Genomic DNA, 23685 nt, shown 5'->3' with positions numbered 1-23685 from the left:
GCTACACATTTAGCAATGATCGTGATTTCTGGTAATATGCTACTACTAATAACCATCACTACGCTAACAACAATAATAGTGGAACAGCAACAGTTACAAAGATAATATTTTTTTTCAGGAATAATTTGATGCTGAAATGGCCTGTTGCAACCCAGAACCAGAAGGTCTTTGAGACATGCATAGGCTTATACGCATATCTGCATGTCTATATTAGTGTTCTAGCATACCAAGACGACATAAACAGTATCCACATTCTATATATAAAAGATAAAAAACCCCCATCAACAGCTAATTGCACCGGTATGATCAAAGAACAAAACACAAAGTTTATTTCCACTCTTATTCTGCAAACAGGCTCGTGCAATTCTTTCACAGTCTAAGAGCAGGCTTTGGGACCTGAGCAATGAAGCGAATGTGTTCAGCAAAGGCACACGAATTATTAACACGCACTGTTAGCTGCAATGGTAGAGTACTTACGGAATGAGAACCAACACTGCCTGAAGGGTCACACTCACTGTTGACACCTTTATGAAATTGAAAAACAAACACATTGAAAGATCTTTTGAAAACAGATCTGTGAACTGTAGTAGTGCAGAAGTACGATGTAGCAGGCGTGAGTTTGAAAGGGCTTTTTAATACTGTTACCTTGGAGGGACTTAAATACTTTAAACTTCAAGACCAGCAGAAGCCTTTAATAACGATTTTTCAAATGTGTTTAGCCTATTTTAGACTATCTGGTCGATATGAAAAGAAGTCAGTTGGAAAAACATAGCACTAACCTACAGAACTGAGACACGTTTTCTTGAAGTTCCTGTGCCATCGTCTAAAAAAGGTTTTAATCTTATAGTTCACTTCATGAAATAACATACAGAGCGACACCTAAGCTCATCTAATATGTGCTCCTGGTGTGTCACTCCCTCCCCACGCTTCTAGAAAGGGGCGTTTCTAGAAAACTTTGCAGATAGCAGACTGCCCTGGAGAACCCTGCAATAAAACTGGGGGTGATCTGAATCAGAATGGAGGATTTTCCCTCAGAAGCGTTACCTTCGCAGTAGGGGAAACTGTTGGCTGCAGAAAGGCACCTGTCACACCGCCGCCCCGTGACACCGGCTTGGCACTCGCATTGCCCTGATGCAGACTCACACGTGCCGTGCTGGGAACCGTTGGGGGAGCACTGGCAAGCTACATAACACCAAACACAGACAGTGGTGGGAGGGTTCACCCTGTAGGTACCAAGCAACAACTTTCCAAAACTTTAGTACTGTAGAGGTTTCCCTCTGCCTGATGTGAAAACCCTATACACACATTCCGGGCCTGATCAACTAATCCACACAGGCAGGAAAATTGTTGGTGTGATGGAAGATTTGCAGAGTCAAGCCCTTTTAGACTAGGAGCTTTGGTGCAGTGTTGGCACACGTCAAGAGCACACACTAATGCACTTACTTAAAAGTTTACAGGACAGCGTATCAAATATTAGAAGCCCAAACCTGTTGAAACACAGCTTATCTTCCATGAGTGAGCCAGAACTCATAAAGGTAAATGCTCATTGCCCAGTCTAAGCTTCAGATTCCATATTTTGAAAGAGAGGTACAGCTGCACCAAGGCCAAACACTGCCATGCTCACATTAATCCAACTAGCACAGGAACAGCGATGATGTGCCAGGGAGGACTACCAGAGTGTGTGCCTGCCAGGAAACCTGGCCACTGCCTGGATCTCCAGTGTTGTTGTTGCCAGTTTTGCATGGAACAAAACTATTATGGTTATACCAGTAGTTTTAGATGGAAATATATTTGAGAAAATTTATTTTCTTCAGTATTGCAGTAATGAGAAGGCAAACCTCAGTAAAAAGAGGAAAGGCTTTTACTCACACAAGCAGCTGGGATAGCTGTAATATCCTGGAGCGCACTGGTCACACCTAAGTCCAGCATAGTTACGATGGCACAGACACTGACCTCTAGGACCACATGTATTCTCCACTGAGCCAACAGCATCACAGTTACATTCTGCACAGAGAAAAAAAAGTAACTATCCTGACAGATACATGTCTAAATCAGCAGTTATTTAAACCAGAATTTTCAAAGAAGTTACCTTTGAATGTAAAGCAATCATGAGGAAACCAGACAGATCATACTTTTATCACTAAAAATAAATATCCTGAAATAGATGCTTATACTGTAACTGCCTCCTCAACCACTGCCAATCAGGTTCTTACTGCAATTCTATAACATACAGTTTATAGAGATTTAGTTCGATGCCTTGCAAAACACACGTGTAAGACAGAAATCCACCTTACACTGGAAAGAACATCACGTGAGAGAAGTACTTAACCTCTTTAAAAAATACCTTTGAGAAACAGCACCCAGAAAGCTAGGCTAGGTCTAACAGCTAACAAGAAGCTCAATAGGCACAAGTTCATGATGCACAAATAAATGATGCACAAGGCAAAGACTCCTGACATCTTAGTCCTACAAGCTGGCAAGCAGTGCTTTGCAGGAATCTGCATGTAATGTAAAAGGCATGTTGTCAGACTATAACAAAATCTATTGTCAGACTATAACACCAAACTTCTCTTGGAGTTACCACTATTTCAGTCTAACAGCTCTATCACAGATAAGACGTGCTGTTTCATTGAAACAATGCTGGGCGTTACACAGGGTCATGTTTTATAGGTACATGAATGGGAGCCCATCTGGGAATCCCAGCTGCCCCAGGTAGAAGCAAAGAGCTGCAGTCAATCACTTAGGTTTTACAACTGGCAGAAATGGCTGACTGACAGAAATATAAAACAAACACTGTCTTCCTATTCCATGTTAATTTTCCTGGTTCCCCCTTTTGGTTCCTCCTTCTGCTGCAGCCAAGGACATCTGCCTTTGCTGTGTTTACTTCAAACATGCCTGGAAAGACGTGAGGCTTGCTAGGAAGTTAGTATCAGAGAAACACAAATACTGAAGCTTCCAAAAACATCACCTACACTAGAGTCCACTCCCAGCTGAACAAGATATTACATTGTCTCCTCATTTTAATAACACTGATTTGTTTAATGGCTCCTATCAAATAAAGCTTCTATTGAGTTCAACAAGGCACGACCAGAGAGATCAGTTCTAGCTGCAGCAGCCAAAACGTTATAGATCTACCTCTCTTCTGAAGATGACAACTCCAAACAGCAGTAGCAGGCTGGGCTGCTCACTTTCCACCACAGTTTGCAGCATGCTGCACTAGTTCAAGTTTAAACCCACGGCGGCCCATTTTAACAGAACAAGCTGTGAACTGCAGCAGTTTTGAGTAATCCCACTGACTGTGTTTTCAATTATTTTTATCTGTCTCTTACAACTTGTTTTTGCATGCTCTTTTAAGCTTCTATCTCTCTTCTCAGCTTTTGGTGTTAAAAGTTCAGACGCATTCAATACGGGTCTGATTTGCTCTGATTGCCACCTGATTCAGTTCTAAGAAAAAAAACAATGGTTAGAGTATTTTAAAACCACTGAACAGCGTGTACCAACGCAGAATCCTGATTTTATGTTTTTCATTAAAAAATGTTAATCTACTCCAGACCATAAAACACAGTCATGTGGTATTCCTCTATTCCACCCATTGTGTTTGGTAACACAACACGACATATCCTTGCAAAGGCATAAAGGATTCTGTCTATTCATAGGACATAAACAAGTACGTAAGCCCAAAAGGAAGAGGACTGCTGTAGGCAACAGCTAAAAATAATGAGAGAGAAGAAAGTAAATCATAATTTTCTACATAAATCTTGCTAAGCTGTACGGGAAAGTACAGGATACAGCAATATCCTATATGCTTTCTCATTGTAAAATTCACTAAGGATTAAGGGCCTCTCACTCACTGCCAAGGCAGACGAAACCTAGGGGCCAGACAGGGCTTGATGGATTCCTCGTACACACACAACATCATTATGATATTCAAAGTTATACTTCATCTGTGCTGATCAATCTTCCTCTCTTGTAAAAGGCAGGCTAGTCCTTGGTGGCAGGTACACTGGTGAAACCCTGTGGAGATCACTCATGTTTCATGATTACACGAATGGAGGTTGGCTCTGTGCCTGTTGTATGATCTTAAAATGAGTGAGAAATCACTGTGAAGAGCAAAATGGGAGCTTCTCATTTTCAGTTTTACAGAACACACATTTTACAAGGTACCAAACAAAGACCCTCTTTCAAAGTAATTTAGTGCTTCACAGCTCCACTACGCCAGTTGCCATAGGTCAAGCATGCTCTGTGGCTGTAGGTCTCTGTGTGAAAACAGTTTTCAAATCCTTTGGTTACTAGTAAGACAGCTGTGCTGACCGAGGCTGTATCAAACCGTCTGACCACGTGTAGAGAGAGCGCAAAGTTAATCCCAAAGTCTGAGTCACGTACACCATGTAGCTGCATGCCTGGAAGCATGAAATTCAGCACTGGGCAAAGTGGCAAGCACTGGGCAGGGGGCAACCATCAGTAGGTCGATACCTGGTGTTAATGTGGATTGCCCGGAGGAGTGAGAGATGGGCAGAGGCCTCGTGGCCCCAGTCCCCCATTCTCTTTGCCCTGAACAAAAGGAGCCACTACCTCCCCCCATGCAGGTGTACATTGACAGACTTTGTGGCGTTAACATAAGGTATTAAGATTGTCTATAGTCATCCCCACCCACACGTATACCCTGCTGATGTAATGTAAAATTTCGAGTATAAATATCACCCCAATTTTGGCCCAAAAATCAGGACAGGATCAACTCTGAACCATACCGACGACTGGACGGATTGGCGAATTCCCTCCGTCTCCATCCCCCCGACTTGGGACGCCGTGTGGGTCAGATTATTGACCTCAGCTAACACTGAGAGATAGACTTTTCCTCCCTGGGTGTATTTCACATTTTCTCCTCAGGTGCATTTCTGTGCTTCCCTGAGTGTAACCTTGTTTGTCGTGACTTTACTGTCTCTTGTCCCGCTGTATCCCTGTTATACAGGCTTGTCTGTTTGCCAAGCGGCCGGGCCTACAGCGGGCAAGTTGTTATTGTTGTTGGGGTGTATGTGTGCGTATAGTGTATGTTGTTGTTGTTATATCAGTGATAAACCTTGTGTTATACCTGTAGCTTTTAATTTATCACCAGCAATCCAAAAGAACCTGTAAATGTTGCTGTAAATAAACAATTACTCTTTGTCTCCCAATTCGCATCTGTCGCATATTCGGTGCCGGCCGCACAAGACCGGATTGAGTTTTGCAACACCATGTGAAAAAAAGTCTGTGAGAAAACAGACTATATAATTCCTCCCTACTATGGAAACACACCCGAAATTAGTGCTTGGAGGATGAGAATGTATGAGGATTTCACTGTAGAGTCCCTCGCCCATTTACTGCTGCGAACATTGCTTCAGCCACTGCGAAAATGGTACCTGCAAAGCACTTTGGGGGCCTGTTTGATGCTGCATATGCGATCGGCAGCCTTACCTTGACAGGCAGGGAACAAGTGGTGGCCAGGCTGACAGCTGTCACACTGAAGTCCAGCTACCCCAAAGCGACAAAGGCACCTCCCAAGAAAATCACAGACTTCAGGCTGGGTACCCTCCAAATTACATTCACACACTGCAAACAAGAAAAGACATTTCAGAGTCAGTCTCTGCACAGGCTCTCTTCTTTTATCTCTCTTTAAACTGAAAAAAAAAAAAAAAAAAAGGCAACTCCCTGATGCTCAACGGGACCAAAATCCTCCCATCACATTTACTGTGATTTCTAACAGCTCTTATTGATTGCCCAAATCAGTAATAATTCAGCATCGAGGGAGACATTAATGAAAGAGCAAAAGAATCTGGCTTAAAGTAATTACTGGGTTCAGTATCAGTGATGCAGCAGTACACTTGTCCTGTGCCCCTTACAGTCTGATTTATTGACCCTAAGTGCTATGCCAACTATTGAAACTAGTTCCATCTGCTTTAAGACTAAAATGAAACCATTAGTGGTTTGGATTTACAATCTCAGGTGGGAGGGATTAATAAAATACCTAAAAAAACAGTACAGAGATGGTTAATAAAGTTTTAAAAAGTCAGTTTTGTAGTATTGATTAGAAAGGGCACCTTGATGCATCAGAGTGAGGTTGTAAACTCAAATTAAGCAAAAATAGGTTTTTTAAAAAACAAAGTACAGAAACGTTCCCACTGGTGTTCTAAATTTCATGAATGTTACTAAACCCAACCCCAAACTGGACTCTGCATCACACTGTAGACAGCAAGCAAGGAAACACGGGCATTTTTAGATAGAAATCCCCCCTCATCACATTTTTCTTCTTCCTCGACTTCTGTGAGTTTTGGGAGAGCCCCTTATGAACACACCTCTGTGGCAAAAGAACTTCATCCCTCAGAATAAAACTTGGGTCTGTATTTTGTATACAGAAAGGGAACGTTTGGCTTACCCTGGCAGAAGGGGTAATGAAAATACCCAGCGGCACAGGTATCACAGGAAAACCCCCAAAATCCAGTTCGACATCTGCACTGTCCGGTATTTCCATCACAGTCACCGTCCAGCACTCCTGCACCGTGGCACTGGCACGCTGAAGGGCACATTGGTAAAGAAAACATCTGCGGTGTTATGACCTCAAAGTTCCTATTTCACTTGGAAGCCAAAGGCTGGCATTTACACCCCAGCGCAGGCTCCAAGCGTCAAAGAAAACTAAGGCACTTACGCAGACACCGGGGGCCAAAATACCCTGGGTTGCAGCCACCTTCTAGTTACAGCAGGAAAGGAAAAGAAAGAAAGGAACAAAGTCAGTGCATAAAATCACACAACTCCTGGTATTTTTGCAGAGAAAAACAGATCACTGCTTAGTAATTATTACTCTCGAACTGACAAAAACTATTTGTATGACCCTTACATGCAAACCTTGTTTTAAAAAACAATAATCTGTAATTGTGCCTAGTTTGCCAGCACAAATTTACTTCTACAGAAACAGAAGCTTCTACTTAAGAGGCAGCTGCCTTTCTTAAGCCTTCAGACTCAGATACTACTTCTTGAAAATGTTCTCTCCTGTTTATATTTATTCATTTTCTTCTGAGTTTTCTTTCTTCTTCCTTTTAAAAACACGTGAGAGAAGGGGATATGCAACAGAGGCCTACCAGGGCAATTATTTTGGATGCTGAATGAAGGAGGTAAGTGGTACAGGAGACTGAGGCTTTGTGGGCTGTGATGGCAACGGCAGACACTTTCAAGAAAACAACTGGGACTTGTAAATACGCACTTGGATTTTTACTGTTTGTTTATGCCTAAGTGTCTGCCACATTCACTGAAGAAAACACTTTTCATTTGCCAACATAAACTCCAGTTCTATTAAATAAAGGGGAAGAATGTTGATTTTAGGATATGAAAAAGGTTTTGAGGTTTTTTTTAAAGCTACTAATCCTCAAGTGCGTTACAAGTAGGTATGTGATTAAGCACTAGCTGTGATGATGGCTCCATTCTGCAGTATAATAATATACACCAAAAAATATAAGCCCACAAAGGGAATCATTACACGGATTTCAGGCAGCTTTGCAGTGGGCTAAATAAGAAATACGTAGCTCTCTTAGGAATCAAACTCCTTCGTTGCCAAGGGCAGTGTACAGTTTTCCAGGTGCAAGAGGACAGTCCAGAAGCAGAGGCCAGTTAGCCTTAAGAAAGCGATTTACACTGCAAAGCAGCCAACAAGTTGTACATGTCAGAGAGCTTTGATGGATCTGTTCCTAACAGCACCAAACAAGATGGTCAGCCTCTTCTGCAGATGTTTGCCGGAGGCTGGTCAAACTTATTTTGATCCATAACTCTTTCTGGAACTAGCCCACTAAATTGTTTAATAGGAACACGACAACATGATGAACTTCTGGCATGAGCAAAGGCTCTCTGAAGGATAAATACCAACGGTGGCAAAATTACTACATAAATCTCCATGAAAGAGCAGGCACCACTGAAACGGAGAAAAATGGCAATACTGGGAAAAACAAGTGAAATGGGGGGAAAAAACCCACCAAGAACTTGCCTATTATGTCACCAGCCATAGCATCTCTTGGATTTGGAGAAGTAAAAGGATACACAGGAGTATCTTTAAAACAAAAGAAACAGAGGTGTATTTGAAACAGACACATTCATTTCATTAAAAATCATGACAAACAATGAAGTCATCTCCTGCCAATACAGAGAGCACGATATTCACATGACTCTAGTAACCAACTTCAGCTTAGCTTTCTTCCAGTTAGGAACAGGACAAGAAATGTTTTACTTTCGATCTCCAATTCAGGTACAAACATCCCTTCTCAAAAGAACACTATGAAAAGCCAGCCAGCCACCAGCTTGCTCCCCCGCTCCCCACCCTTCTGTGCAGAAAGTTTTCTTATGCTAGACAGTGTTATGAGAGCTATCGAGGGAGCTTGTATTTACTTCACATTTTCTGCTTCCAACAGAAGGTCCATCTCCTGCTATGTGGCATTATCACTCGCTACCTGAACTGCCAGAATTCATGGCATGTACTGTACATCTTGGGAACTTTTTATTTGATAATCCTGCAGATTAGGAATGGGAAAGACATCCCAACAAACGTTCCTCCATTAAGATGGGATCCAAAGTTGATGAGCTACAAACATCAGCAGGACTTAGATCAAGGTCTACCTGAGCTGAACCTGCATAAGAATGTTGGGTTGCAAACAAAAGGATACATGAGATACCATAATCTGGAATGCACTGTACAGAGAGGATTTATTCTACCACAGCCACTGAATTCAAATAACATCCAATTTTTTACACTGTTTTTTTTACGTTGTTATGTACTGACTTGCCTGTCTTCTTCCATTTTTACCATGGTACCTGTCTTTTAGTCAGAGCTCAGATCTTGCCCGAGAAAAACACATGTTTTATCACCTGTCAGAAACACGATTCTCCTGAGGGCCCAAAACATCCCACCGATAGATGTTATAGCATCTGTTCATGGAGTCACAAGCTTTTAAGCAGCAAACACAATCCTGATGTTACATTTTCTTCTCAGTTATTTTATGTATAATTTGTTTATGGGGAAAGCATTTAATTTTCTGAATTCTCAACACTTAATTTAAATCTCCTTATTTTAAAGTAAAAAATCTAATTTTCAATTAACCAATAGCATTAGATAGCATTCTATCACCACTTTCAATAAATGGAAGCACTCAGTAGTTCTGTGTCACATCATTTTTTCTAATATGTTTATTTTCTTTGGATTTATAAACACCTTCAACCACTTCTTAAAAAATCTGAAACAAACTGGAACACCTCCTTCAACCACATATCTGCACCTACCCGCAGCCCAGCAAAAGTAAAGAGAGCACGGCTGACAGCCTTATGGTCTGGCAGCAGAGCCTTTGCAACATTACACAGGTGTGATTTTAGAATTATTTTTATTTATTTTTAGAATCCTCCAAAAGCCCAGGGATGCAAGTGTGTCAGGGATGCAAGTTCCAAACCCTGGGAGGTGTCAAGGAGAACACGTAACCATTTTCTCCCCTCTTTCTCACTGCAGTCACGTTCCACTTCCCAGTCCAAGTGGTCTTTATACTTAAAGCCCCTGAGATATGTTTAAACAATTTGTCCAGGGTTATAGGACTGGAGTTCATGACTTACTGAGAGATAGGCTGTAGCCTCAACTAAGATGCCTTAAACGAACTCAGAATTGTGAGAATGCAGCACAATCTATTTGATGTTCAAGTAACCGCAATTCTGTAAAATAAACCAGCCTCTCTTCAGTCTTGTGACAACCGATTTATCAGAACATGTAAACATGTGAAGCTGAAATGCCAGATGTTTTAACCAAGTCAAATGTAATGAAAACTGTTAAATCTTTAATGCATATCTAAAATAGGGGAAAAGAGACATTTTTACTTGCATACTTACGGACACAAAATGGATAACCATAGAATCCATCAGCACAGCGTTCACAGTTTTCTCCCTGGAAATTCTGCTTACAGAAGCAGCGGCCTGACCCTTCCTCGCAGCCCTCTGCATGCTCCAAGTTACAACTGCAGGCTAAGTAAGCATCAGCAATCAGGCACTCTTTGGAAAAGAATTCATTTGCCTTTTACAGCAGTGCACAATGGTATTATAATAGTAAATTAGCAGTGTGAATGCCGCATTATTTAAATAATTAACATTTGCATGCTGTTACATATTTTCCAAGTACTTTATGTCACCAATTAATCTTTGTGATATCTTAGAAGTAAGACCTATGTTATTTTCTTAGATTTTTTTTTTTTTTTTTTTGATTCAGAAAGCCGCATGTCATTACTCCACAGCACTGCAGGAACTATCTTTTCTGTGGCGTCCACTCTCTCCGCGGTCTGGGCTAATCACTGTGCTCCATCCACCCTCCCTTACACACCACGTGCAGCATTATGGCAGCACTTCACGGCCCTGTTGAGTTCCCATTCATTTCAACACCCAGACAAATCAAACCTTTGCTTCCTCCTACCTGTCACAAGGCTCCTTCAGTCTGTAATTCAACCCTTATCTCTCACCTATACTCAGTTCTTCTTTTTCAAATGTTCTCTCAGTAATTATCCTATTGCGCCATTAATTAGTCATTAGGTTCAGCACTGCATAAAATAGGACTAGTGATCCTCGTGACCTTTTGAGCTACGGAACTGATTTTTCAAGTGACCAAGAGCCAAAGGATACCTCACATGTACATCAGAGAGCTAAAAGAAGCAAGGTCATGAGGGTAGGAGAGGATAGTGGCCTCCTAGAGGTCACACCTCCTCACTGCGGGGTGTGACCCTATCTCCTCAGCAGCCTTTTCTGGCTGACTTCCTCCTATTGTCCTGCTGCTGGTCTGAAGCTTTAGGCCCATATGACACCTAAGTTGAGAATACCATTAAAAGGGTCTAAAGCAACACAGAAAGTGGTTGTTCTCCAACATCTTTTGACTACTCTTTCATTTTCCCTCCCCAAAAGATGCATCTCATGCCTTGACTAAAGCCAAAAAAAACCCAAGCCACCACCATGAGAAGATACTTAATAGAGAAGGACTCACGTATACAGCCATCAGGAGCTCTTGCTGGAACACCGTAAGGACGATAGTAACCTTTTGCACACTTCTCACAGTTAATACCCGCTGTGTTATGCTGTGCAAAATAAAACAAAAGGAGAATAGGAGATAAAAAGTGGAACTTGGAAGAATTAAGAAACCACAACATCCTTTACACTGTTTCTATATACAACTGAAAAAGGATCAGCAAAGGAAAAAACAGGGAATACAACTGCAATAAAGACAGCATTCATCATTTGGTGTTCTTTAACCACCGGCTCTCTACAGATTTCTGAATCATGGTATTCTCACACAAAACAGCTGAATTTTATCTTTAAAGCATTATAAAAAAGGAACTATTTAAGGAAAAAAGATCTCTTTTCCCTATCACATGATAACTCTTTTTATGCTGCTTTCTTATCATAACGTATGTATCGTTCAGGCAACTGCATCATGAATTTTTCCTCATGCTATATATTGCTTTTTTGAATACCCTATGTCTAAGATGAGCAACATCAAAATAAACCAAAACCTGATCAGTCAGGTCAGCACAAAACAGAACTTCCAATAGAAAAGTAGATGTCTCTGTAAACATCTGCTTTAGGCACACAGAAAAAGTATCATAAGTAATTTGAACTACGGCAAAAATATGTAATTACCCTGAGGGAACACAGTCCTGAGTGTATTCCAACTCATGCGGCAGAGCTCTCCCCTGCAGTGGGGCAGCAGGAGCGTGCAGCGGCGATGGCATGCACCAGTCAAGTAAACCACCGTCACGAGGCATCCTGGCGAGCTTGCAGTCTTGTGAGCAGGGAAGCAGAGGAGGAAGCTTTGCCCTGGAGCAACCAAAGCAGCTTCCTCCAGCTCCCACTCCCTGTTCAGTTCCTCCTTAGGGAGTGCTGCAATTCAGGGCTGAGCAAGGACCCAGCATTTAACGGAGGGAGTTCATGAGCAGGGCACCCAGTTCGCTGCTGGGGCTGCTGCTCCTGGCTGACGCTCTCAGTTTATGCAGAAGTTTTGGGTTCTGCGTCCAGCTCTGCCAGGAGCCTCCTCTAGCATCTTTAGACCTGAGCTACTGCTGGGAAAGGCTGATGCTAGATCAGGGAGGGTGATGCTCACATCGCACAGCAGACGGAGACAGGGTGGTTGTTGCAGCACTTAGCATGGCAGGAGCACGGGGAGGCCCAGCACCCCTGCTCAAGACTGTGCAGGGCTACTTGGAGATTGCGCAGCGATGGTCTCATCACATTTGCAGGGCATATTCTTCTGAGACTACTGGTGCTAACTCCCGGGGCACATCAGAGGGCTCACCCCAGACAGAGCCCCAGGAGGTGGATGCCACTGTCCAGGTCTGGGGCTGTAGAGAGTGTCTGCGCCTCTCCCTGGGGTGGGGGCAGGTGACGAACCTGCGCAGAGCTTGAGGGTAAGGATCAGAGGACAGATCAGCACAGCTGATATTGCAGTAGGCGTCTGTTACAGACCACCTGAACAAGAAGGCCAATGAAGCCTTCTTTAGGGAACTAGAGAAAGCTTCGGTACCACCTCAATATCTGCCAGAAGGGCAATGCAGCTGGGTGCAAGCAATCCAGAAGTTATTTCGAATGTATCAAAGACGATTTCTGGATGTAGAGGTTCACGAACCAGTTAGTGGAGATGCTCTGTTCAAACTGACACCCACTAACAGGGAAGAACATGTGAAGGTTGAGGGCAACCTTGGCTGCAGTGACCTCAAGAGTGTGGATTTTAAGATCCTGAGACAAGTAAGCAAGACAAAGAGCAAAATTACAGTCCTAGGCTTCAGAAAAGCTGATTTGGGCTTGTTCAGGCATCTGCTTGGCAAGATCCTGTGTGAAACTGCCCTGGAGGGGAAAGGGGACCAGGAGAGCCAGCTGATTCTCATGGACAGCCTCCTTAGAACAAGAACAGTTCTTTCCAATGTGCAGAAAGTCAAGAAAGTATGGCAGAAGGCCAACACAGAGCTCCTGACTGATCTCAAACTCAAAAAGAAAGCACATGGAAGGTGGAAGCAGGGACAGGCTACTTGGTGGCAATACAAAGACATTGCCCACACATGTAGGAGTGGAGTTATGAACGCCAAAGTTTAGCTGGAGTTAAAACTAGCAAGGGAGGTGAGGTGTAAAAACAAAGGTTTCTAGGAGTACACCAGTAGCAAAAGAAAAGCTAATGGGAGTAGGCCCATTGCTTGGTGGGGAAGGAGGTCCCCTGAACAAATCATCTTAGAACACACGAAGGACAGGAAGGTGATTGGACGTATTCAATGTAAATTTAACCTAAGGGAAAGTATGTCAAATCAACCTCATTGGTCTCTGTGATAAGATGACTGGCACTGTGGACAAGGGGTGGGCAGAGCCACCAAGACGGTGAAGGACTGAAGCACATGACATCCAAGGAGAGGCTAAGACAGCTGGGTCTCTTCAGTATTATGAAGAGTAGGGAGAACTTATTTGCTATCCACCACTACCTGATCAGAGGATACAGAGGGGATGGAGGTGCACAGCAATAGGATGAGAGGCAACAGGCACAGTTTGGAACATGGAAAATTCTAATTAGATTTTAGGGAAAATAATTTATCATGAAGCTGGTCAAACACTGAAATGGGTTACTACGAGTGGTTGTGGCATCTGCATCCTTGGAGGTGTTCAAGGCTTGACTGAACAAATCCCTAAGCAACCTGATCTAATTAGACCTGCTCTGAGTAGGGGGTTGGACTATGTAACTTCCAGAATTCCCCTGTTATCAGACTCTAAAGAAACTGAAACTACCTTTGCAAGCAACATTTCAATTCTATCACTTCTTTGTTCGGGCATCCGTTCCTATAACACCTTTTTTCCCTGACAGAATCAGAAAAAGTAAATTAAAATCCCTGTGCTTTATCCATGAAAAAAAAAAAAAAACAAACCTAAAACACTATAATTAGATTTACGTTAAACTCATTTAATCCAGCATAACTTCTACAAAATTAGGTTACAAACAATTAATATCAGTCATATAACCAGGACTCATAGATTTAGATTAATTTTGCTCTTTTCTATCATGGAAGCAATATAAGAGAAATGTTCTTTCATGAATAAAGAGCTGACAGGAAGGACCAACATAATACATCTTACGAGGCTGCCTGAACAAAGCTCTGCACAGAAATGCCACCTGGAAGACAAAGAACATTGCTTCTACTCGTGCTAGTAAAAATAACTCTTCTCTCTTCTGACTGTCTTTTGGACAGTACCTGATTACATTGCGGCAATAAGATGGAATACGTACCCTATAAATTTTAGGGGATACTTCTTTTTTTTGTTGCTTAAATACAGCTATATCTTTAAATGCACAGCATGGTAATACATAAATCATGATGCACAAGTTTCATGGGAACATAGGCTTGATGATAATTTTCCCTCTGAATTACTACCTGGTCAGCTGCTTGTCATGATACTTCGGATGACTTGACCACAAAAGGAAGACAGACTTCCAAATAAGTATGGCTGTATTCAGCCCTGAGATCACTGAACCAATGAATAATTTAGGTTGTAAGTGACCTCAGGAGGTCAGGTGGTTCAGTCCCACTCAAAGCAGAGATAAGTCGAAGATTAGATCAAGTTGATCAGAGCCTTGTATGATCTTTCCTGATAATAATTAGTCAGAGTAGAACAAAAGTTACTCAGGATGAGAACCATTCTTTTTCTTTCCAAGAACATGTTATTCATTAATGACAGTGTAAAGTCTCTGATTCCAAATTTACATTTGTTGACTCAATCCAGCCGAGCCTCTAAGACAGTTATGGGGCTGGAGCACGTGACATGTAGGGGGGAAGTGAGAGAATGGCTTTGGTTGGCTTGGAGAAGAGATGTTCAAAGAGGGCAGAGGTGTCCAATGGCATTTTTCCTCTACCTAAGAGGGGCTTACACAGAAGGCCCAACTCTTCTCAGACATGGACAGCAAAAGTATAAAAGCCAACCGTCACAGGTTGCAATTGGAGAAATCCCCACTGAACAGCAACAAAAATCTCTTTACCATGAGAGCAATGAAGTGCTGTAAAAGATTACCCAGAGTCTGTGTAAGCTGCATCCTTGGAAATTTTCAGAACTCAACTGGATACTTCTCCGTGCAACCTGATATAACTGCATCTAGCCTTGCTTTGAGCGGAGCACTAGTCTAGATGACTTCCAGAGCTCCCTCCTATGATTCTGTGCTTTTTCAATACCTATGAGCTTCCTTCTTGGTATAGCCTGTTGCGTTAAGAGTAAGGATGTGACATTTGCCTGTCAGAGTCCTCTCAGGGACTTTCACTGAAACAGGTTTGCAAAGTTGCAAATAGAGATCATTTACTAGAGCGACAGCTATAACAGGTGTGGAAGTGCCGTTGATAAACGCACTTACTGCAATAGCGCTAATGGACTATAATAACGCTGCCCAAGTTTTCCCGGGTATTCTTCACCAGGGGTGAAGGTGCAATTCTTACCAAGAAGGCATCCCTATCTTGGGTGGAGGAAGAGGAGCACAGCCCGTCAACCATCTCTTCTAGATCTTCAGTCCCTTTCTCACAATTTTTACCCCTTATTCTCCTCTTTTTATTCTCTAATTCTCTGTTTCCCTTCCCACGGGTTACATATAGCATGATTTAGGTGGAGAGTTGAGTGACATAGTCATACACATACAGAATTAGGCATGGGTGTTAACTGTAATATTAATTTCCTGGATAATTATGCAAAAGTTTTTCACTCCAGGGCAGCGTAGCCTTCAGAGTTTTGTGCTGAAACAGTCTTTCTGCACTCTTTAGCCAAAACAGAGTCATCTTGCCTCCGCAAGGCTCCCTCCTTCTGCTGTTATCTCCCTTCACAAGGCTTCTAGAAGGAAGAAGCAGATACCAGCACTCTTATCCTTTTGCTGGTTTTTGCCAAATGAACGAGTTGCTCAGCTCTCGTCTTTGCTCTGTCCAGGGCATAATGACCTTACAAGCCTGGCATTTCTCCACATAGCCTATGCCCTCCTTTACTTCTGCTGATGAGGGAGAACCCTCTCTGTTTTGCTGCAGTAAGGAGCCACCTGGCCTGAGCTGGAATTTTATTTGGTTAATTTTACCTCCTTCTGTTAAACAGAGAAACGGCAGAGTTCATGGTAATACGAAAGGGGATTTTTGTAGCTGATTTAATTGTTGCATTGCGTGGCTTTATTTGAATCACTGACCGTAAATACAATTTATATGTGTCTTTTATACAATAACAAGCAATGTTGTACAATGTAAATTACTTTCAGACACCTTTTTCCCTGCTTTGCGTACAAACAGCAACACCAGAGAAATGGAGCTATCTAGACTGGTCAGCCTGCAAAGTCCTGGTGTGGACACAGTCCCACTTCAGTAGCCGTTCTTCAAACGTCATTTATTTAAACTGACCAAAATGACCTCTTTACCTGGCAGTTAATGCAGACTCCTCCACCTTCATAACGCCCATAGATGTTTAAGCTTTCTCGACGCTGATCAACACCAGGATCAAAGTAGCAATCAGTGGCATGTCCATGGCAATTGCAGGCTGAAAAAGTAATATTCCAAGTCAGCTTTCATTATAATGCCAGAACACAGTAATGTAGCAGAGATGAAAAAGATGCTTAGATTTTTTTGTGTATACATACACTCAGGTACGTTGGAGTATGCTCAAACACACGTATTTACCTAGCAGCAAGTGGATTTTCACATCAGAAACATGGTGAGATCATCTAGATACGAGGAAAACATGTGCTGCTAGGCTTATCAGAGGAGGCAATAGATGTACCATCTCAAAACAATATATTTATGCACAAATGCAGAACTAGGAAGCTCCAGAAGAATGGTCTCAGCAGTTTTTAAAAATTATCAAAAACATGTTCAAATGTTTATTCTGTTTTTCCATGTCTAAAAATCCATCTTGTCTGAAGCTGTGTACACTATATCTTTATTTAAAATAAACAATTAAGATATACACATTTAAATAAAAAGACCTACAATGAGGAACTCTCATACTCAGCCATAGGTACAGATATACTAACAAACTTAGCTATGCGTGTACCCGGCTGTTGTCTTCTGAATGGATGTGTTTGTTTTAAGTACGTATGAGCTCATTCTACTTCCCGAGAATTGTGGATTCAAAAAGAAGCATGGTCTGAAGAAGTATGGTATGAAGAACAATACTAACAACAACAACAATAATAATATATCAACATTATCTAGCAAAGGATAGAATAGGTGACTAAGATAACTCTTTTCCCCAGTTTATGGTTGTTTACAGTCTCAGCTGCGATAAACTTTACTTTGGATGGTTTGTAGTAAGCTCCTTTCCTTTATTTTTCTCTTTCCTTCCTATTATTTTCCCTTAAGCAAAATAAAGGTAACAGGTGAACTCACAGTAGCTCTGAATTCATCTCCACATCCATGTTCTGCTATACTTTTAATGCCTTGTAACAGATGTTAATATCGCAGTTCTCCGAAGAGATTGAGAGATGCCTGTGAGGTTTTGCTTGCAGGCACATCAACCTCACATATGCCTCGGTCTAGGAAGTTTACCTATTGAAAACATCTGAGATACATCCACTGCTATAACCCCTTGTGGCCTTGTACACACATCAGCTGGCTTCACCAACCTCCTTACATCAAGGTGAGAGACGTAAACCCTGAAAAGCCGTTGCTGTTTCACTTTGGCAAAAAGGCCTAGCAACAGCAATCCCAGAGCCACCCCAATGCTTATGCCTTGCTTGCGGAAGAGAATTAACCTGAAAAACAGCTCCACACTGAATAGCTCCTGCAAATACAGTTTGAGTAAAGGGTGATGGATTTACCCAGAAAATAATAAGAAGAAAATCTAATTTCCTATAGATCAGTTATGCATATCTCATCTTAGTTAAAACTAATAATCTTCCCATTGGTCACGTAAAGCCCTGCCTGTGTTCACTGAAATCTTCCAGAATACTGAGTAGGAACCAACCATAATAGCAAACAGACAGAATAAATCAAAGGGCAAGGAGTTTGGCCACAAACTCATCCTATGTTCTTTTTTTTTTTTTTCTGATCTGATCTTCTTTCCTCACTGGAGAGGAACAATGGGATTCCTTTTTTTGAAAGAATGCAGGAAGCAAAAAAGGCTTCCCCAAGTATCTGGGTGCTAGGTAGGCTTGTAATTACATATGTTCCAGCACTCCATGGAAACCTTCCCAGGAAATTCCTGAAGTTCTGATTTCATAAAGCTACGATTTCTTGTTTAGGGAAATCCGTAAAGAAAATAAAACACTGCACAAATGAGATGCTGGTTCGAGATACTAAGAAAAGGAAAGAAGAGAACATCCCCCCAAAAAAGGATTTACACTGTAAATGAAAGCGCCTTCCCTCCAGGGCCAAACCATCAGCGAGCTGTAGCTCACAAGTATGTCTTCTAACAGCGACAGGAAATCATTTGCCCTGATTGTAGTAACAGCATTTTCTCTCAAAGGGAATGGAAACCCCTTCTACCAAGCATCTTCTTGCCACTTTGAGTCATTTGCTGACCCATACAGTACTGGGAAACTCATAGCAAAGGGTTAGGCTTATCCCTACAAGTTCCTACTAACCTCTTTCAATCAGCTTCTCTCAAGGGACCTCAGGCTTCTGGGAAACTTAAAGAGGTTGCTTTAATTCCCTCCCTACTGGCTGCCAGGAAAAGAGGTCTGCACCTGGCAAATGCTCTCAACAAATCACCCCAAACCGCTAGAAGCAATCCATACTAAAAAGGGTATTTTTTCAGAAGCAGTTAGAAGCAAAGTTGTTTTGGCTCAGAATCTTATAGATGATCTTCTATAAACCATTTTTCAAAAAAACCATGACATTATTTATGCTCTTTGTCTATCTCTTTCCTGGCAGAAAATGTTTTCCTTTCAAAGAGAGGAATTTCAGTGAGGTTTCAAATATTATCCAAAAATTGTGTCCCAACATGCCTATTTCCTATCAAACGTTTTAATCACCTCCCCCCCCACCCCTCAACACTCACTCTTAGTACTGCAGTTTTGATTAAACAAGCCATCTCTTTATTCCTCAAACTAATTACATAGGCACATCTCTTTGGCTTTCAAATAAGGTTCCCCTGTTAACGGTTTGTACCCACTGGCTACTGAAAATTAATTACACCAGACACAAAGGAAACTGCAGGCTGCCAACGCATTTGCCCAGGATAGGATGTGCACAGAGGTGGGAACACTGTCTGTGCCACACTCGCTGGTTTCTGGCCAGTGAAGGATGCAAAACACCCATGTGTGACAGTACGCACCCCTCCACCAAAAGGCAGTTCGTGTGGCCATTTTCTTTAACAAAAGAAGAAAATACAGGGCAGGAGGGAGAAAGGTCAATGGGCTTCTCCAGCTTGACTACTCAGTCTGTGGGGCAACAGCACTCCAAACTCCCAACTACAAGCATGGGAAGGGGCGCAAGTGTGACATTGCCAGGACTCCTCACCAGGAACGCCTTTGTGCCCGCTTACGTGTGGTCAGCGAGGGGAGGCTGTCAGCAGAACAGAGGGCAGCTCAAGCACCTGTAAGCAGTGGCAGCCTTGAGCAACCTCCCTCCAACCTGAACACCAAGAGGCTGGGTGCTGGGGAGGCGAATTGTGAAGCTGTACAAGACGCCCATAGTCTCCGCTGTGCCAGTGGGGATCTACAATCTGTCAGCAGACTGCTACGACTGGTGAGAGATGCCGACCCCCTGTACTACAAGAAGGCTTCCACTTTTCTTATGTAATATTTTCACATGAATTACTATTTTCATTGTTTGATAAGAGAGAAGAACATAAACAATATCCTTATTCCTTATTGCTGTATGGAAAGAATTTTCTCAGTAAAGAAAAAAGGTGTTAAAACATGCATTGTGCTAGCTATGCTCCATGAACACGTGTGCCATGGCTAATTGCCACCCGCTTGTCAATGTCCCTTTTAACCTAGCATCTTTTAGGATACTCACGTTCACATATGTTTGTGCTCCCAGCTGTTGCAGGTTGCCACTGTTTCTGATTATATCCAGGGCAGCAGTGATCACAGGTTTCCCCACAAGTGTTATGCTGACATTCACACTGAAACCTACAGAAATTAAAGCCTCTTAGTCTATTGAAGCTGGATTTAAAGTTTTTTTTCTCAATTTTATTGCAGTCCAAGACTTACACATAGTGTGAAAAGGACAGGACACAAGCTCACATGTGAAAAGGTCGAACAGTAATAGTAGAACATTTTGGAACTATCCTAAAATCCTTCATGATGTATTACTTTAATAATGTGATTATGAGTTTATTAGCACAGACTACTTATAGAGAACATTTGTAATTGGATTCAGTAGATTGGATTATGAAACTTTATTCTAGAATATTAAATCAAGATGATATATAACAGTTTAGGATATATCCTATTTTAGCTTCATTCCAAGGCTCAAGATGCTGACCTACAGTAAATCAAAATATTTATCATGCCTTCATCATTTTTTCATGCTTTGTTTACAATAATTTTATTAGTGTTTTTAATAAACCAAGATCATAACTCCGTCTTGTAATTTTTAAAATAGTGCACACTATTCATCAAGAAAATGTAGTTCATATTTATTTGGATTTAGCCGAATAGCCTACTCAAAGGGCAGGCTCTCATTGTGGGCTAGGTCTTATTATCATGCATAGCAACTGAATACCAGGAGGAACAAAGACCTGGAGACTGGAGAGGCCTTTTCCAACATTCCTCTCTTATCTACGTAAGTCTAATAACCAAGGGGCAATAAAATTTTCAAGTATAACCATCCTATTCCCATAGATTTCACACCTTCTGTACTTTTCTCTACCATAGACATCTGGAAAGGAGGTACCATCTGCCCACTTACCCTTCATTAAAACACAGTTGAAAATATTGCATTGTCCTGATAAAAGTTTGTTTCAATGCCATCTTGGATAAGAGCAACAGCTGGTTTAAACCAGGCTTTTAAGATATGCTTTAGATAGCCTGATTATCCACAGTCACTTCCCCCTAGCAGATGAGTCAAGGAGCCTGACCTAACTTCTTGAGAAATAAATACGGAGATCATAAACTTTACAGGGAAAGGGAGTAGTTCGTTCAGTTTGGTTTTATTTTTCTAGTAACGATCAAAAGCCATTGGATCTTGGCTGAGCTCAGTTATAATGATCAATATCTCCAGGAAGTTCACTAACTTTGGTCTTCACTTGGACTTCTAATTCCTGCTGTTGGAAGGTGATATCTTTCCATGTTTTCCAAAAAGAACTAAGGGTTTCTAAGAAATTATTCAATCTGCCAAACTCTTATTTCAATTAAAAAGAAAAATTAAGTACAGACTTTTTATTATTTCACATATAATAGCTTTTGAGATGTTTTCTTGTCAATCATTAGCAGATTCTATTTTTTTAAATATAATGGAAAATCCCTGTAAGACTATATCATTCTATACCAAAAAAGGTCATTTGAAAACATTCATGTATTGTTTTTCTCACATTAAATTAATGTTATGCTCAGTTTACTTACTGGTATTTGTTTTCAGCACTCTTTGCATTACATACTTCAGCATGGCCATGGCAAACACATCGACCACCAATACTGATGTCCTTTATACTGTAGTAATACTACGGAACAAGCACAAGAAGTACATATAGGTCTTTCCTTACTTGTATTATGCCAGAAATATCAACATCAGATGGTTAAATCTTGCTTATCAGAATTTTTAAGGCGTGACTTTACAAAAGGCCGAAGTCAGGCAACCAATGGTGAAACCTCTGTTGATGTCTATGTCTCAGCATGAGTACCAGTAAACCAAAGCCAATACCCATGGCGTGCCTGAGAGCAACAGGCTTGTGCAGCTCACACCAAATGCATATTGCTATAGCTCTCCATTCCCCAGCAGCTACACAGCCACCAGTACCCATGCCCAAAGCTTGTTCAAAGCCAGCTTGAGGAAAGAGATGTAAAGTACTGTCAAAGCACCCATTGCTGAAACTGCGGTCTGATCAAAAAACAGGACATGCTGGCACGGGCACTGAAGTTTCCCCTTTCAGTCAGACATGATCACTGAACACTAGAAAGAGACCAAAACCACTCGTGGCTTAAACTGGATTTGAAATTGTGACCTGAAGTTGAACCACTTTGTATCTCATCCTCATGTCTTGCGGGCATCCAGGCAACAGAATATAAAAATTTAATTGGTTCAACTCAGTGAAAATATCATTACTTTACACAGATCAATAGTAACTCCTGCATACATTTTTGTAGCTCAGAAATTGTCTCCTTGTCTCCTTAAAGCATGAGGCAGAACGGAGAGCTGGTTGAAAATCTTGATCATCTATGTACCTCCAGCAAAATTAAAGAGGCAGATTTAGTCCACTGGAGGATGAAGAGAAAGAGGGTCAGAACATTATGCAGGTACATCTCCCGTGCTCACTGTGCACAATACAGCCACTCTAAGTGGTGATCCTTCCCCTCTACTTAGCACTGGTGAGGCCCCACCTGGAATGCTGTGTCCAGTTCTGGACACCCCAGTACAAGAGAGACATGGACATACCGAAGAGAGTCCAACAAAGGGTCATGAAGATGATGAATGGACTGGAGCATCACTCCTATGAGGAAAAGCTGAGAAAGCTGGGCCTGTTCAGCTTGGAGAAGACAAGGCTCAGGGGGAAACTTAATATGTATAAATACCTGAAGGGAGGGTGCAAAAGGACGGAGCCAGTGGTGCCCAGTGACAGGACCAGAGGCAACAGGCACCAACTGAAACACAGGAGGTTCCCTCTGAACATCAGGAAACACTTTTTCACCATGTGGGTGACCAAGCACTGACACAGGCTGCCCAGATGCCCAGAGAGGTTGTGGAGTCTCCCTTCTTGCAGATACTCAAAAGCTGTCTGGACGTGGTCTTGGCCAAGCGGCTCTAGGTAGCCCTGCTTGAGCAGTGGAGGTACCTGTGGACCTCCAGAGGTCCCTGCCAACCTCAACTATTCTGCGATTCAGTGATTCATTTCATTTGCATATACACCCTCTACTTTTATGTAGGTGGAGTTGGCTGGCACAGATGAGACGCTTCCCCAAAGCAGATAGCTTTTCCAACTAGCTCTCTTTGCTCTAGGCAGGTGAAGAACAGTAGGTGGGATATACAGACCAGAAACATTTTTTGCCTTCTGAATTATCTCTATTCAAATACACGCATTCATTTCTAACTGTGCATGCCATTTTCATACTGTAAATAAAACTTTCAAGTAAAAGCTTTCAGTGTTTTCAGCACAGCTAGAAATGATCACTGTGACTTTCGCCAACATTATTTGACAGTGGTTTTTTGGTATTAAGAGTCTTCACAACCCAGTCTATAGTTTCACACAGCTTTGCAGAGCTACGTTTTACTACTAACAGTAATTGTACTGTCACTGGTCAGTAATCAGTCAAATTAGTAACAGGCCAAAGACCAACTGCTATGTAGACCTAAAACATACTCTATATAATGCAGCATGTCATGAAATCAAACCATTAACAGGCGAAGCCAGGCAGTTACTTGGACAGGAGAACAGAACCGGTCTGGTTTTCATCTGTTTCTATAGTAAGTTTACCACAGCAATTTTCCTTAAGAATATTAACTATTTCCTAGACTTCAAAGGTCTCCACAATAAAAACTTGTGCTCTCTTTTAACAATTTAACAAAC

The 23685-nt window shown here is 41.8% G+C and overlaps 1 protein-coding gene across 2 annotated transcripts in view; it reads right to left on the bottom strand.

Moving 5' to 3' along the window:
- The window catches only part of LAMA3 (laminin subunit alpha 3), a 114378-nt gene that overhangs the window by 71957 nt on the left and 18736 nt on the right, over positions 1-23685 (bottom strand). Inside the window, exons 6-17 of one of the 2 annotated variants that reach the window (XM_086472719.1) lie at positions 21527-21624; positions 19977-20092; positions 16436-16554; positions 11018-11108; positions 9883-10014; positions 8006-8068; positions 6680-6721; positions 6410-6547; positions 5452-5586; positions 1870-2004; positions 1045-1182; positions 478-524 (exon numbers count right to left, since the gene is read on the bottom strand). In XM_086472719.1, the coding sequence (XP_086328845.1) occupies positions 478-524; positions 1045-1182; positions 1870-2004; positions 5452-5586; positions 6410-6547; positions 6680-6721; positions 8006-8068; positions 9883-10014; positions 11018-11108; positions 16436-16554; positions 19977-20092; positions 21527-21624 (1254 nt within the window). The remainder of the gene's footprint in view (positions 1-477; positions 525-1044; positions 1183-1869; positions 2005-5451; positions 5587-6409; positions 6548-6679; positions 6722-8005; positions 8069-9882; positions 10015-11017; positions 11109-16435; positions 16555-19976; positions 20093-21526; positions 21625-23685) is intronic. The other variant, XM_086472720.1, reaches the window with a different exon arrangement.

Source organism: Leptosomus discolor, chromosome 13, assembly GCF_034619465.1.
Source record: "Leptosomus discolor isolate bLepDis1 chromosome 13, bLepDis1.hap2, whole genome shotgun sequence".
Taxonomy (NCBI): Eukaryota; Metazoa; Chordata; class Aves; order Leptosomiformes; family Leptosomidae; genus Leptosomus; species Leptosomus discolor.
Note: the sequence above shows the minus strand (reverse complement) of the source record. Positions and strands in the feature narration are given on the sequence as shown.